Source organism: Callorhinus ursinus, unplaced genomic scaffold (assembly GCF_003265705.2).
Source record: "Callorhinus ursinus isolate GAN/ISIS: 27379988/994484 unplaced genomic scaffold, GSC_fseal_2.0 scaffold9, whole genome shotgun sequence".
NCBI lineage: Eukaryota > Metazoa > Chordata > Mammalia > Carnivora > Otariidae > Callorhinus > Callorhinus ursinus.
In genome coordinates, this window is record NW_027397071.1 from 15004487 (window position 1) to 15021439 (window position 16953).

The following is a 16953-nucleotide window of genomic DNA, read 5'->3' on the forward strand; positions in this document are numbered from 1 at the left end:
CCATTTGGTTTTTTTACATTTGCTTTGCTTTCCACCTTAGTCTCATCCTGTCTCTATGCAAATACTACTGCAGAGACCTAGTTGATACAGATGTAGATAGCAAGGTAATTGCATCAACTCTAAGTTTGGCTTTGTAGATCATTAGAGGAGGCGGATGTCTTTTTCATGGTTCGTATGCAGCAGATGCCAATATTATATGGTAACTTCACCCTTTTCCAGCTGTGGAGATTTTTATGACTATTGAATCTAAATATTTACAGTTTATTCAACCTGTCGGGGTGCTTTTGTTTATCTACAGACTCTCACAACATGTCCTATGATTAACCTAAAACTGTAAAACACCTTCTGGGGAAAATTATACTGTAGCTTTTTAACTGAATTTTTCAGTTTCTTTCCAGTAGTGTATTTTATGGCTAAATATTAAACACCTGAAATAAGAATTTATAGTAGAAAGCTTGGCAGGTTTCCATTTAATGAAGTCAAGTAAGAACTTAGAAAACCAGAATTCTTCTCAAAAATATACTATTTAAAAAATACCATAAGCTTATAAGATAGGCAACTTTTTTTTTTTCTGTTTTAGCAACAGCTTCACTTGGTTCATTATATTTCTTATACTTAAATATGGAATTCTGGAGTTCTGGAGAGGACCTTAGGTACTTTCTCTACATGTGCTCATTTTACAAATGATGAATGAGGTGACTTGCACAATTCCACATAGTTAATGGCAAAGTTGGGAGAAAATTCAAGAGTCAGGATTTCTAACTGAAACTCTCAGTGATGCCAGCACTCAAGACGTACTCAATGATGCCTCATTATTATTATTTTTTAACAGCAGAATGAAAAACTGTGTATTCAAAATTCTGTTTGTTACTTATTATTATTCATTTATGTAACTCTATAATTATTTGTATATAATTCAGTTGTGGCTACTCAATGTTCCAAATTGATCAGCTAATGTTTAAGAAATGCTATCAATAAATTTTAAGAACTTATATTAGTTTCCTGTGAGCATATTTAAAATCAGGACATAAAAGAAATGTTAGAGACTTTCCTATCTATTTACAAAAAAGAATCTTGAAAAAATCTCTGAAATTATCTAATTTGATTGATTATATTGCCTTATGACATGGAAATAAAGAATTTTGAGGTTGAAACACTAATAATAGTATGAGTATTATAAACATTATAGTTTTCAGATGGATATTTGCTGATTCTGTTTTCTTTTATGTTTTACTGGGAAATAAAGTAGATGTTTTTTTATTTGGGTGTTACCTGACCATAATAACATGCTATATGTACTTTAAAAGGCTGTTTTATTTTTCAATTTTTTATTTAAAATTTCAAATTTTATTTAAATTCTAGTTAGTTAACATAATATTGGTTTCAGGAGTAGAATTTAGTGATTCATCACTTACAAAGAACATCCAGTGCTCTACACAAGTGCCCTTCTTAATACGCATCACCCATATAGGCCACCCCCGCCCACCTCCTTCCAGCGACCCTCAGTTTGTTCTCTATAGTTAAGAGTCTCTTATGGTTTGTTAAAGCACTGTTTGAATGAATGATAGAATGAAATGACTAAACAACTGTTGTACAGAAGTGCTAGGAATTCTCTCCTAAGATTCATTGTGAGAGATTTTTTAAATTTAATAACTATATTTTCATTAGGCTATATAGGCTGTATAACTCCTGTTAACAAAATGCAGAAAAGCTGGAATAACTTTGAAATTATTCAAAATGGAATCAGGATTTCTGTGAATCAGACTTATGTGCTCAAACTTACAAGGACTTGAATCATCAGGTCAAATGGATATTAACTTAAAAATTCTTCTGGGCCTGAGTATAATTCTAAATTAATATGGCCATGACTCATGGATTTATCTGAAACTAGTTTTGTGTTGAATTAGACCCTGTGGAAATATTCAGATTGCTTCAGGAGCAGAATATTACAATTTTTCTGTAAGTTTTCAGAACCAGTTTCGGAATCTCCTGAAATTAAACTCTTTAGATAACTCTATTACTAATTATTTGTAATGTTTTTTAATTAAAATTATGCAGAATTCAAAATAAGTGAGTTTTAATGTATGCTTCAATGTTCCATTATTTCTTAATAAAAATATCCCAAATTTCTTATTCATAATTTGAATTTTTCTGGTCTCCGCATTTTTTTTTCTGGTCTCTGCATTTCTTACTCATCTTTGTAAGTAGGAATTCCTTTTGATACTGAATCCTTTACCAGAACACAATAGTAGACTCTCATATAAATTTGCTTAACAATAATAATTCCGTTTAATTTGATTGAACTCTTTACTTTATATTGAAAATATATTACTATCTTTATATATCTACAGTTTTAAATTTTTATTTACTTTTTTATCAGCTTATTACTTGTATTTGATTTGTCTTATTTTATGCAGTGTGAAATGTGAATGCGGTAAAATCAAGTTTTAACAAGTGGATGCATATAGTAAAGATTCTCTGAACCACAGAATAATAGAATAATAGCTTAATATTTACAGCTGATTTGTAAAACAGGTGTGAGGGTTTTTTTTGATCATTTAAGACTATTTTTTATTTAAGTTTTTTATTTCCAGTATAGTTAACATACGGTATTACATTAGTGTACAATATAGTGCTTCAACAATTCTGTACATTACTCTGTGCTCATCACAAGTTCGCTCTTTAATCCCTTTTATCTTCTTTTTTTTAATTATGTTCCGTTAGCCACTGTATAGTACATAATTAGTCCTTGATGCAGTGTTCAGTGATTCGTTAGTTAAGTACAACACCCAGTGCTCATCACAGCACATGCCTTCTTCAATACCTATCACCCTGTTACCCCTATCACCTGTTTCACCCTTCCCCCACCCACTTCCCCTCTGGTAACCATCAGTTTATTCTTTATAGTTAAGAGTCTGTTTCTGAGTTTCTCTGTCTCTCTCTTTTCCCTTTCCTTGTTTGTTTTGTTCTATAAGACTGTTTTTAACATTGAATGTAAATGATAGTTCTTCTTCGGGTATTTAAAAATAAACTACACATTGTCTTGGGTAAATCTTGCTCTGAATATATGTGTATCCAAATATGCTGAGTACATCCATGTTTCTTTCTGGGCAGGGGGACATCCAGCAGCTGTTGATCATAGGTGACCCCAAAGCCGCGTATGACTACTGTGAGCATTACAGCCCAGACTGTGACTCTTCAGTGCCCAAGGCTGCTCAGGCTCAGGAACCGCAGATTGATGAGGTGAGGACCATAAAATGAGGGCTGTTTTCTCGTTTCAATGGTACAGACCTACTCCTGTAGTTTTGAGGCTTTATTATTCAATTTTAATTAAGGTATACTTTGTATTTAAGAGTGTTTTAACATTTCTAGGAAGAGTGATTTAAAGATGATTTGGGGTGTTTTTTCTCTTAAGTACTCTGTTACTTAAACTTCTTATAAATAGAGATAAATAGAGATACCTCACTTGTATACTGTACATATAAGCATATTTCATTTTGGAGGAGGTGAGAAAAAGATAATCATCTAAAAGCTATATTTCTGCTACATAAATATCTAAAAGCTATATTTCTGCCCTTGGCAGTTAAATAATTAACACAGCCTCAAGATAAGGGTGATATATCCTCTGGTGTACTTGCTTTTGGCAATTCAGGCAGATGAGAAAGTGACATTAGAGCTATTTTAAAGTTTCAGGCTGTGTTGAGTATTTAGAGAGAATTTTTTTTTTCTGTTTCTTATTGGGCTATGCTATGTTGATATATATGCTTTCTTTTTCTTCCACAAAATTTGACGTAAAGAGTAATGAAATGGAAAGCAGTATTATCTGAATGCAGTAACTAAAACTATTCATGTATTTTGACTCATATTATGTCACTTTATTTGAAATTCAGGTGTAAAACCATTCTTCCAGGCCATTTTTGCAAAAAATTTACCATAATGAAATTTGACCCTATTCTCTTTCAGACCAAAAAATAAGTTCACATAGCCATAGCAAGCTTGGCAGAACTGAATATCCCCAAAAAAACAAAAAAATGCAGTACAGTGTACCCTTATCCAGATTTTTTGGTAAGATCCTTTAATGTGGATCTTCTGGAAATTAAAAAGCAAGCAAACTGGAAGGAATTTAGCCTTTAGTTGGCAGCAAAACAATTTTAGATTCTTTTTTCTCAAAGAGTGTTAAGTTTTAGAAGAGGGGGTTGGACGTTTGAAAATATCAAAGCTGCCTTTATGTTTGGGAAAATAGCTCAAATAGCATTCTTCTCACTTTCTAAGTGTACTATTTGGTGCCATCTTTTGAGCTTGACTACTTAGAAGAGGTTAGGATCTTATCTTTTATTTTAACTTCTTGTTTCTGCATGTGAGTTCAGTTAGGATTTTGCCATCTCACTGCTTGAGATATATTTTTTTGACATCACTTTTCTTTTTAAAGTATGATAGTGAATTCTGTTGAACTGATCTTTTCCATGACTTAATATTAATGTTTTTTTTAAAACAGGATAAAGTCTTAAGAAGCTGACAGAAAAGCAAATATGAGAGAAAAAAGAAATTGCTTGGGTAGTTGTGTTTGCTTTTTTCACAGTTTTCCAGTGCTTCATTCTTTTTATTCCCTCAGGATTTATTTAAACAGTTTTTTTGTGTGAATTCCAAGAGGATAGGTAAAATACCATCAGGTTTAGTGCTTTTATACCTTAGAGATTATATGATGATTCAGTATTAAAATTTACATTTATACATGTTATACATGTTCGAGATTGCTGAGATTTATTTTGTTCTTATTTTAAGAAAGATAAGTTTTGTTCTTTTTAGCAACAGATATGGCTCTGATTTTTGGAAGAATGAAGGTATGCTTTCTTAATATATCACCTTGAGGTGTTTTATTACTATATTTTAATGCTATCATGTAAGTTAAACTGAGTTATTTTAAAGCAAAATGGTTTTTATCGATTTTTATCTGGATAAAAAAAGTAAAATTTAAAAGTAAATTTGCCCTTTTCTACTTTAGTTGTTGATAATGTATACTTAACATTCTGTTAAGAAGTCAAACTTGTTTTTACTAGGAGAGTTTGAGGAGACAAACAGTGTATTGTTATAATAAAAGCTGCATGGAAATCCAGTTGGGTGATGCTATAATAAGTACAGCATTTCTTACTGGTTTCTATATTGAATGTATTACAATGAAAAGTTTTTTTGAAGAATCGACTCACATTTTTTTTCAAATTGTAAATTACGTTGATACTTCAATCATATAGCCATTCTATACACTTATGAAATAAACTGGTTAACCAAATTAGTGAACAGCCCTTATATTAATTTTGACATATGGCCATTAATATGTAATTATATTTCAAATATGCATTTTAATAATTGATCTACAGATGTTCTTCCTGTACAACATAGGAAGCAATGTTATTTGCCAGTGAGTAAAGAACATAAAGTGCAGTATAGAGCATTGCCCATACATGTTGAACTTTATAGTGCTTATTTTCCATTAATAAATTTGTGACATTGCATATTCGTTATTCTAATTTGGATTAATAGCTATGTCAATTTATTTTATCAGTTAACTCAAGTGTGCTTTTTACAACTTGTAATTTTGTCTAGCTCATACCCTCTAAATAACATCTTCTAAGTCATTCTTAAGGTTCAGTATTTTCATGTGTTTGCCACAGTATCACATCATCATACAGTGAAATGCATAATGTAGATAGAATTAAACATGGTAGTAATATCATCAAACTTTAATTCCATTTGAACCTACACAATACCATTTATATAGAAGAGTAACTAATATTAAAATTATGATGTTTGGGGATTTTCTCAAGTTAGATTATTCTATTTTATGAAATTAAATGTGAAATCTACACATGGTAATTCTTAATGTATTATGTATTCTTAATGTATTATGCAAACTATAGTATCTTATACATGGTAAGCAATTGCCATTCTTTTTTATAAAGAATGAACAAGGGCGCCTGGGTGGCTCAGTTGGTTAAGCGACTGCCTTCGGCTCAGGTCATGATCCTGGAGTTCCGGGATCGAGTCCCGCATCGGGCTTCCTGCTCAGCAGGGAGTCTGCTTCTCCCTCTGACTCTCTTCCCTCTCGTGCTTTCTATCTTTCATTCTCTCTCTCTCTCTCTCTCTCTCTCTCGAATAAATAAATAAAATCTTTAAAAAAAACAAAAAAAAAGAATGAACAAGGAAAATGAAGCAAGGCAAGATAGTATTTTATAGAGAAATTTAAAAACCAACTGACTTCCCTAAATGTATTACCTTAATCTTTTTTTGCACTTAGTATTTATCATATATTCTAGTTCTCGTAGATGCACAGATATTTACTGGTGCCACTATTTTTCTAACAAATTGAATAAGAACAGATTATGACATTGCTAGAAGTCCCTTTCTCCTCACATACTGTAATTAATGCTAGGTTACTCACATATCAAAACTGAAATCATTCCATCACTGCATGTCTTTTTGCATATATTCATCTCACTGATTACAACTAGTTCTCTCTGTTTTCAAGGCAGCCCAAAACTCCATAGTAAGTAAAGAGGATCATCTCCAAAAATAGGTTATAAAGCTTCATGTACACTAGTGCCCAGTAGACTCAATACCACCACCAAGGGGATGTTGTTTAGATAAAGAAATAAGAACAGGGGGCCCTGGGTGGCTCAGTTGTTGAGGGTCTGACTCATGGTTTTGGCTCAGGTCATGATCTTAGGGTCATGAGATCAAGCTCCACCTTGCTTTCCATGGTCAGTGGGGAGTCTGCTTGAGATCTCTACCTCTCTCTACACCTTTACCCTTCTCTAAAATAAATAAATAAATCTTTTAAAAAAGAGAGATAAGAACAGAAACAGTGATTCTTCACTGACTCCTGAAAGACTCTAAGAAAAAGATGTGCTTTCGTGTCTAAGGAGGTAAGAATATTATTTCCTCTAGTATTCTATAATCACAACTAGTCTGGTTGGTCTTCATTTGGAAAGAACTTAAAAAGAGGAGAAACTTATGGAGGTTAGATGTTTCCTCCTACAAGGAAAAAAAAATGACATGAAGTTGGTATATATTGATATATTTCTGAGTACCATGCTTCATTTAAGATGCATTAAACTGTGCATTTGAAAAATCAGCCCTTTGTGTCTTTGTTTATTGTCTTATGTTTTTAAAACTCATTATAGATGCACCTGATTTTGAAAAGTCTGCCTAATTTTAAAACTCTACAGCATAGATAGACTGTCAAATCTTTTCGTTTTTATGTTTTACTTGAAACTGGCAGCTAGTAGCTATATACATTTAATATTTCTTATTGCAACATGATTGACCATAACACAGAAAAATTATATATTATACAATATTCAATCTCCATTAATGTCTTTTTAATATGTATCTTAATTCAATATTTAATCATTTTATTTATTTAATGATGTTATTAATAATGTTATATTAACTTTCCTAGAAGTAGTTGGCATTATATCTTGATTGCAGAGACATGAAGAAACAAGTGTTCAGTATTCTATACATGCATTTTGCTATTTTACCAAATTTTGTACAAATTCACTTAGAATAAAGCTTTGTTGAAGTACTTTGTATGTATATTCATTGAAAATGAAACTATTACTGAGTAGATAAAATTATGAATCCATTTCAATTAATTTAATCAAAGAAGAGTTTTGACAATCATAAAGAAAATGAAAGACATGACTATGTTTAGATTTCAATATGACCTTCAGCCGAACCATCTAGAAAGTTCACTCTAGTGAGGGTATTTCATCAAAGGCCAGATGTATAATGTTGCCAGGAGATCAGTTTTGGACATGTCTCATTATAGGTCTGTGAAATTTGCACTCATTTGCATTGCTGTAGTTAATAGAGCTCATTAGAGGGCACAGTGATCACAATTTTCTAAAAGACATATGGTCAACAGTTATTTTTCTGGCAGATCAAAAAGGCTTTTGTGGCCATTTTAAAATGCCAAGAAGTCCAGTTGGAGTATAATGGGAATTTTACCAAATATAATGTTGAGGGAATTCTAAATAGGTTGCCTTTAGCGCATATATATATATATATATATATATATACACACATGATTCAGCTTGTTGAGTTTGCTGCTTAATATTTTATGTGTATATGACCTTAGTGTATTTACAGTTATTTTGATTAAACCAAGGATTAATATAGGTTTCACAATAACTATATTCTTGTTTACAAAGTAAAGTTTTGAGATAGTTGGCTTTGAAGATCAATACATTATTTTCCTTATCACTCAATATGTATGATTGTCTTGTACATCCCTCTATTAAGAAACATACCTCTTTCCAACTAAGTTATTTTAATACAGAAGAATCTAGTATAAAACATTATTTTCCAATGTGAGTTCGGTTTAAATAGTTTACTAGGTCTAAGTGCTATGCTTTTTTGATAGAGGAAAAAAACAGTATCTTTAAAAGCAGAAATAATGTATTAACTAGAAACAGATCTAATTTTGAATCTTTTACTGTTTCACAAGTGTTCTGTGCTCATTTTGATCTTAAGTTTATAGCAAAAGAGATTTCTGAATAAATTTTAGATTTTATCTTTTCATTAGTTCCAGTGTTCTGTTTAGACTCACCTTATGTTCCTTGCATTTCCTTTCTGTCTCACTACATGAACATTCTTTCATACTTGGAAAGACTACTGTCCATATTTTCAATTTTAAGCATGTATTGCTTTAATGAAAAAAGTACCCATTGACATTACAGTAAAATTCTTAGAGAATTTTAACAAATTCTTGTGTAACAATTTTTACAAATAAAAATTAACATGAGTAGTTAACAACTGTGGCCAAGTACATAATTGCTGTGTTGGAAATAAGCCATTAACTAAAAATTTTGAATATTCATTCAAACTGAATGAATATTCAAAACTTTTAGTTTCCTCACAATCCTAACCATGATTCTGCTCTTAGAAAACTTCCTTTTCACTCCTATGTTATTATACTCTGTATAAGACAGAATACTACTTCTTGTAATACAAAATAACATTCAAATAACAGCATTTCCTTGCCTCTTAACCTTTACCATAAGTAAAAGTTAAGACAATTACCACTTTGTTGTTAGTATTACCTGCAACTAACAAAATCGCCTGATATTTTTTCCTTTGCGATGTAGTATGCACCTGAGGATATAATGGAATATGACTATGAGTATGGGGAAGCAGAGTATAAGGAGGCTGAATTTGTAACAGAAACACCCACTGTAACTGAGGAGACAATAGCACAAACTGAGGTAAAAAAACAAAGTAGCGCCTTTGTGTATGGTGTCCTGCTGTTTGTCATTCCGTGGTTTCTTATGTCCCCTGTTCCTCAAACTCATCATAAGCCTTTCATTCACCTGATTTCTATGAACCAATAACTGTGGTTTTTATTTGACAGTAGCTGTCCTGAAGGAATGATGCTCATTTTGCTTTGCTTGTCCTTCCTTTTGTCCATGCTCTTCATTTCCCTTTTCACTTTATTTATGTTTCCCATTCCATCTTTCACCACGTTTTACAGAAAAAGAAATCCAATTTCAAAAAGAAGACGAGGACAGTGGCCACTAACTCAAAGGAAAAGTCCAAAAAGTTTACACCCCCTAAATCTGAAAAATTTGCATCCAAGAAGAAGAAAAGTTCCCAAGCAGCAGCAAAAGCCAAACTAGGGGTAAAGGTAGCAAAGAACAAGCAATCAAGATCTGTCCTAGATAAGCTGGAAGATCTCTGATGATGAGTCATTGTCCTAACCCAACTAGATAAATGCTCATTTGGCTAATCCGATAACCCAATTAAATTAAATCATGATTTCCCTAAATTTGGGATTACCTTACATTTTTATAATTGCTTTTTTTTTTTACTTCATCACTAGGCAAATATCGTTGATGATTTTCAAGAATACAGCTATGGAACAGAGGAAAGTTACCAGACTGAAGCTCCTAGGCACGTATCTGGACCAAATGAGGTAAGCTCATTGACACTATTAAATCACAGTCCAAAGTTTTTAAGTGTGTAATATTTCTTAATACACCTCACTGTGGCAGACTCTATAACTTGTGAAAAGTTCTGTCTTTTTATCCCTTTACTGAGGTAAGAGGAACAATAGCATTGGTTCACTGTTACTAGAAACAGGTCATTTAAAATCAGTCAATTCAAGTTTTGCATGACTCTTTGCTTCATGCAAACGCAAATTGATTGAACTGAATTGACTGCTATCATTTTCTTGATTGCTCCTGGGATTGAGCAAGCTTCTCAACATGTTGTGATGAAAGGTATTCGCAACATGAGTTTTCTGTGAGGAGGAGACTCCTCTAAAGTGAAAATTGTATCATGAGATGATACAATTAGAATTTATTTCATCTGACCAATAATCATGCATTTTCATGACAGCAAACTTCTTGAGAAAATGTAATCTTGGTGGATTTTAATAGCTATTTACATTTTCAAACTTGTTAGGAGTATGATATTTATGATTAAATTAATATATCTTACTCTTTTTCATTCTTTTCTATGAAAATGTTTAAGCACATACAGGTATAAATCAAACAATCTTCCTGAATGTCATGTTATGCATACATTCCTATCATGAAAAAATGAGTATACAATTCAGTTTAACTTTGTGAAATACTTATCATGCCGGGTATGACGAATACCTGAGTCATTTAGCTGTAGGAAAATTTGTATAACATGTTTCCCAGTGAGGCAAATAAACCTCATTGTCCAAGTCTCATACTATAAATATAAAGTTGACTAACAAGTTTTTATTTTTCCAATGGAACAAGCAAATACACATGCTGAATCCATGTGAATACTTGCAGTTTACTGGGAAAAGTACTTTGAAAGCAATATTTCCTTGTACATACCAATGTACAAAAATATTTCTTTCAATGATACTGAAAGGCTCTCTTTCTCGGCCTTCAGGCTTGCTTGAGTAGTGTTTAAATTGCTTCCCGTCACATTCCATCAAACTGTAATTGCAAATGCTTACCTTGCTTTACTAACAGTAAACTTCATGTTCTTCAACTCCTTGCAACTTAAATTAATAGCCAAATCCAGTTGAAGAAGTATTTACTGAAGAATATCTAACTGGAGAGGATTATGATTCCCAGAGGAAAAATTCCGAGGATACACTATATGAAAACAAAGGAATAGACGGCAGGGACCCTGACCTTCTGGTAGATGGAGATTTAGGCGAATATGATTTTTATGAATATAAAGAATATGAAGATAAACCAACAAGTCCCACTAATGAAGAATTTGGTCCAGGTGTGCCAGCAGAAACAGATATCACAGAAACAAGCGTAAGTCAGTATTACGCTCTGTGTCATTGTGTGTCTTATTTTTGGAGCATTTTCACATTTACCTTGATGTCTTTTTAGGTGTAAAATACAAGTTGTGTCCTATGTAAACTGTGAATATTTATCACTACTAGGACATCCTGATAGATTCTTCCTCATGGGAATCTTCAGCAGTTGTAGCTCTGCCTACAGTATGGGAGTCTTCATTTGAAAGTATAGTCTTGAATAGAATTGTATCCAAGATTAAAATTGTTATTATTCTGGGTAGTCAGTCTTTTTTTTTTTAAGATTTTATTTATTTATTTGACACTGAGAGACACAGCAAGAGAGGGTACATAAGCAGGGGGAGTGGGAGAAGAAGCAGACTCCCCACTGAGCAGGGAGCCTGACGTGGGGCTCAATCCCAGGAACCTGGGACCATGACCTGAGCTGAAGGCAGACGCTTAACAACTGAGCCACCCAGGTGCCCCTGGGTAGTCAGTCTTATTTCTGATTTCTAGACTATTTTATTTTTTTAATTTTGAAAAAAAAATGTTCTGGTGATGCTCAGTAGGTACCATATTTGTTATTTTTTTCACCTTTTGACCCCTTTCACCTATTTCTCCCACCCCTCACCCCCCCACCTTTATTTCATTAAACTTAATTTGATGACACTTTTTGCTTAATGCCTTGGAATAATAATTGAAGTCTACAGATGTCTTTATCTTTCTGTAATATGTCTTTAAGAAACAATTGTTTCATCTCATTCAAGAATTGAATTATGCTTTCCTTTTTATAATTTCAGTATCTAAACATGCAATAAGTTTCTATTTTAAAAAACACATTCTAATAGGCTGTTTTTAAATGCACATAGATGATTAAATTTTCTTTAAAAAAAATACTTAAATGCCCTTATCTACTTAAAGACAGGCTGCTTGAATTTTTCACTCAACAGATAAATGGCCATGGTGGATATGGAGAAAAAGGGCAGAAAGGAGAACCAGCAGTAGTTGAACCTGTAAGTATTGGTGCGAATACATTGTAAAGGTTGGTACAATTAATTAATTTATATTGTGAGCCATCATCACCTTACATTATCATATATGCTTGTATATTGCCATTAAAAATTCTAATGTCCAAATGTCTAAAATGTGCCACAAATAAGTGGGTTAGTGAGACCATTTCTGGCAAGTGAAATTTCAAGCAACCAAAAAATATAAAGACATGAATTTTGGAATTTGAAAGTGGATGGAGTTTGTCTAGTCTAATTCCCTCGTTTTACAACAAAGGAATCTGAGACCTAGAGAGGATAAGTAACTTGCTGAGGTTTGAATGTTGGTGGTTGGGACATAACCAGATGTTAGCTTTTCTAACTCCTTTCAATTTCTCTGACTTGACATTATTAGAAATATATTATTTGACCTATACTTTCTTGTTTCATATCCAGATAATATCATGTTATGATATGAAAATCTTCCTTTTCTCCCATTGAAGAAATGGTCGAATTCACTCCAAAAGTGATTTTTAAAATTTGTATTAATGTTATTACTACTCAAGATATTGGTAGAAAGCAAATTCTTACTGGAAAGAAATTTTACTATTGTTCTCCCTAATCACCAACTTGGGAAAACCATTGCATTAGAACTAAAAGTAATATGCTTAACTGTTTGCCTCAAGATCATGAAAATCATTTCAGAAGTTGCAAGGACATAAAAACTGAAAAACTGGGTGGGGGGAGAGTTAAAGGTTAAAAAGATATGTCTATAAGAACATCGCTGGCTATCTACTGTATTATTCCAAAATCTGAGAAATTGTGCCACATATTCACCAAAGAATTTTAAAATATTTTTTTCAGAATGAATATGCCCTTATTTTGAAAATTTACAACCAGCTTTTTAAATGATAAACCAGTTTCTGGCAGTAGAATCATAAACTTTGTGGAATGAGTTTCTTATCCTGAAACAGTACTCTATCATCTTGTCTTCTGAAGAGCTTATCTCATATTTATCCCCAGTTCTTTTGCTTGGACTTTTTTCTCCTTTCCCTGAATTAAAGGGCTTAGGTGCCACTTAACTTCCATTCTTTCTTTCACGCAGTAAATATTTATTAAATTCTGGCTTTGTGCCAGGCATTATTCCAGGTGCTAGAGAAAAATGCTTTGTCCTTCTCAGGAGCATGTAGCATGTTCTCTTTTTAATATTACTTTTCTGAATATTTATTTCTTTTCTAATTAGTTCACTGGTTCTCTGAGGACGGAGACTATGTTTTCTTATCATTTTAAACTCTCTCCCTTCCCCATGCAAAATTGTTCGTAATTGGTTTTATATGGTAGAAATAGAGAATTTACTTTTTGAAATGCCATGATGTGGTGCTTTGTTAGAGCTGCTTAGATGAGAGGTTAGGGGTTACACTTCATTAGTAGTGATTCTCAGTCTTGTCTTTTATTATAGGGGATGCTTATTGAAGGACCACCCGGACCAGCAGGACCTGCGGTATGTAACTGTGTCAAGATTATTTTTGTCTTGATTTTTTTAAATAATCAGACATAGAATTTCTATTACATTATTGAATTTATATATTTTATACTAATTTGAGTATTGAATGATAGAGGCAAACAGTTTTTTTCAGAGGGCCTGGTGGCCTTGAATGCTGTCTGATTTGGCTTTCCAAATGTTATTCTTTTGAGCAGTGGAATTAAATTTTGTTTAATTTTCTTTCTTTTCTTTTTTTTTTGCTTAAATACCTCTGCATCCTCTAACCTCATTTTCAACTTTCTATCTGAAAGTTATGATAGTGAAAAAAGTCATCTTTGTTTTTATTAAAGAAGTATAGCTATATCTCAATAGATAGAGTTGAGAATTCTAAGTAGACAGTAGCTGCCTTATCTGTGCTTCTGAATGGAGTGATTATCAGTTTCCGTTGTCACTTCCTAGTGTGGCTGATGTCGCTTAGTGTGTCTTTATTCGCAGGTAGTTGTACTGATCAGACTTTGTAAGAAATTGCTGTCTTTTGTGGAATTAATTAAATTCTTGTCATCTGAAATAACTATGTTATGCTGATAACTTTAAATACTTTTTATCCATAAAAGAAAATGTAAAAATGCCTCCAAGCTAAATGATTTCTGCATTTCAATTTTGCTCTCACATTTTTTGAGGTCTAATTGTCTGAGTATACCATTTCTTCATTAAGAACTGGGAACCAACTTCTGCTTCAGGGACTTTATTTTGGCGTGTTCTCCTTTCCTACTTTTCCTTGGAATGTCTGCCTCCACCCTGAGAGCAGCTTCATAGAGGAAGCACTGAGCTAGCTACAGAGTGGTTCCTATATGTTGTCTTTTCATAGGAAGATAAATAGGGCAATTGTTTGGGAGATAAGTGTATATTTATGAAATATAAAATTTGCTCTTCTTTGATTTTGGTAAGATGAATTTGCGTGAATGATAATAAGATCTGACTCAGATCATGGTTTATTTCTCTGTAGGGTCTTATGGGTCCCCCCGGTCTACAGGGCCCCACTGGACCCCCTGGTGACCCTGGAGAGAGGGTAAGTGAAGTGATTCTTTATAACAAAAGAATATAACATAGATTAAAATAATTACAATATTTTCCACAAGTTTCACATGTTATCCTTCTCACTGGAAGGCTGGGAGAAGTCTGTGAACTCAATGTCTAACATTTTGGTGAACTTCTCTAACTATAATTTTAGAAGTGAGGATGAAGAATATGCACTTATCTATGTTATAATTAATAAGAAAACTTTTATTTTCAACAAATGTCCATGTTGAGGTGAACCTGCTACATTAGATTCAGTTCTTTAGTCTCAGCTGAGACACGTTTTCCATGGATTCTGAGGAGTATTTAGTTGGATTCTGATAGACTGAGTTAATAAGCCTGAATTCTAATTTGAAGAGCATGTCCTGGATCACATGGTAAAATAGACCATTTGTGTTAAGTCAGTCCAAGCTCTTCTTGTAAAATCTCTTTCCCTGTTTTTCTTCCATCCCTGAGTAGCCAATAACTTTTTGCTTTATTAAAATCCTGTAAAACTAGTGCAATGAAAAACAACCCTTTCAGGGCACCTGGGTGGCTCCGTCGGTTAAGCTTCCAACTCTTGATCTCAGCTCAGGTCTTGATCTCAGGGTCATGAGTTCAAGCCCCACATCGGGCCCCATGCTAAGCATGGAGCCTACTTAAAAACAAAAACAAAATCTCTTTCTAGGTACTTACTAAAAGGAGGTTAACCAAGGAGGGGAGAACAAATGCAAATTAGTTAATGTAGACTAATGTTATTACATGTTATTCTATTTCTAATAAATTTGACTCTTTATTTATTAATTTTGATGATTTACTTTCCTAGGGTCCCCCAGGACGTCCTGGTTTACCAGGGGCTGATGGTCTACCTGGTCCTCCTGGTACCATGTTAATGTTACCGGTATGGGTTTTTTTTATTGTTATAAAGATGACTTAATATTTCATCATCTTATTGTTGAAAAATATTGCTGAACTGTATTACAGAGCAATTAACTAAAAACCATTGTATGAGGTAGAGATACTTGAAACCAAGTAGCCTTTAGAAATGACAAGAAATTTTATTAAAACAAAAATTTGGTAAATCTCTGCATTAGAACTAAGATTTCATTATTTGATTCGACTTTGACAACAAAGCTTAGAGGTTGTTCTTAATATTTCCAATCATGTGCTTCATCCTGAGTCGTATGATTAACATGCATTTCATGTGTTACTTAACATAATATTAATATGCTATTTATCACCATAGAGATAACAGTTGATACTTTTTAAAGAAGATATATCTATAGTGTCATTATTCATTGCTCAAAAATTGTTTTACCATAAGATTGCTTTTTTTAAAAGTTGCCCTTGTTCTCTGGGAAAAAAACTTTGATTAATTTGTTTAAATGTAATAAAATTTCAAGTAATAATAAGGTAGAGTAAGAAATTGACTCATGCTGCATTTTGAGTTAGAATTTAAAAAGGAGCTTTAGATTTTTAGAATTTTATGGAAAGATACTGGGAGGGTGAGTTTCCTGTTATAATTACTTAAGAAAAGGTAAACAAAATGAATATATCTCAAGGATGATTTCCTCTGTATTCATGCAGATTCCAAAGGTTTTGCTCAACAAAATAGCAATTGATCTAAAACCACCACTGAACTGAGGACATTTGGAATTTTTACAAATGTGTAAATAGAAATAGGTAGCATTTGTACAGGTAAAAAAATATATGATGACTCATTCCAGATTTTTCAGAGATTATGGAATTTAAAATTGGAAGTCTCTCTCTTCTACATAAGGTAAACATGGTCCAGAGAACTTCCATTATGGTCAGGAGAATTTAAAAAATCTAAGTATCTTGATTCATATAAGTTACCGTGTACTTCTATAAAATCCCATCATTTTCAGTAAATAGTTTTTAATTAGTAATTAAAGCACCTATTTGACAAAGGCTAATTTTCAGCTTCTTTATGTTCTCTTTTTTTAGTTTCGTTATGGTGGCGATGGTTCCAAAGGACCAACCATCTCTGCTCAGGAAGCTCAGGCCCAGGCGATTCTTCAGCAGGCTCGGGTAAGAAAGAATGAACATGTATTCCCATAAGCTGATTCGAAGTCAGATTGTGTGTGTGTGCGCACGTGTGTGTGTGTGGGCATGCGCGC

At 32.9% G+C, this 16953-nt stretch overlaps 1 protein-coding gene across 4 annotated transcripts in view; it reads left to right on the forward strand.

Moving 5' to 3' along the window:
* Positions 1 to 16953, forward strand: part of COL11A1 (collagen type XI alpha 1 chain) — a 195969-nt gene that overhangs the window by 58539 nt on the left and 120477 nt on the right. For 3 of the 4 annotated variants that reach the window (XM_073896230.1, XM_073896231.1, XM_025872584.2), the window contains 9 exons: positions 3115 to 3243; positions 9147 to 9263; positions 9878 to 9970; positions 11052 to 11306; positions 12238 to 12300; positions 13733 to 13774; positions 14763 to 14825; positions 15639 to 15713; positions 16781 to 16864. In XM_073896230.1, the coding sequence (XP_073752331.1) occupies positions 3115 to 3243; positions 9147 to 9263; positions 9878 to 9970; positions 11052 to 11306; positions 12238 to 12300; positions 13733 to 13774; positions 14763 to 14825; positions 15639 to 15713; positions 16781 to 16864 (921 nt within the window). Of the gene's footprint in view, positions 1 to 3114; positions 3244 to 9146; positions 9264 to 9529; positions 9683 to 9877; positions 9971 to 11051; positions 11307 to 12237; positions 12301 to 13732; positions 13775 to 14762; positions 14826 to 15638; positions 15714 to 16780; positions 16865 to 16953 lie in introns of all 4 variants that reach the window. The other variant, XM_025872583.2, reaches the window with a different exon arrangement.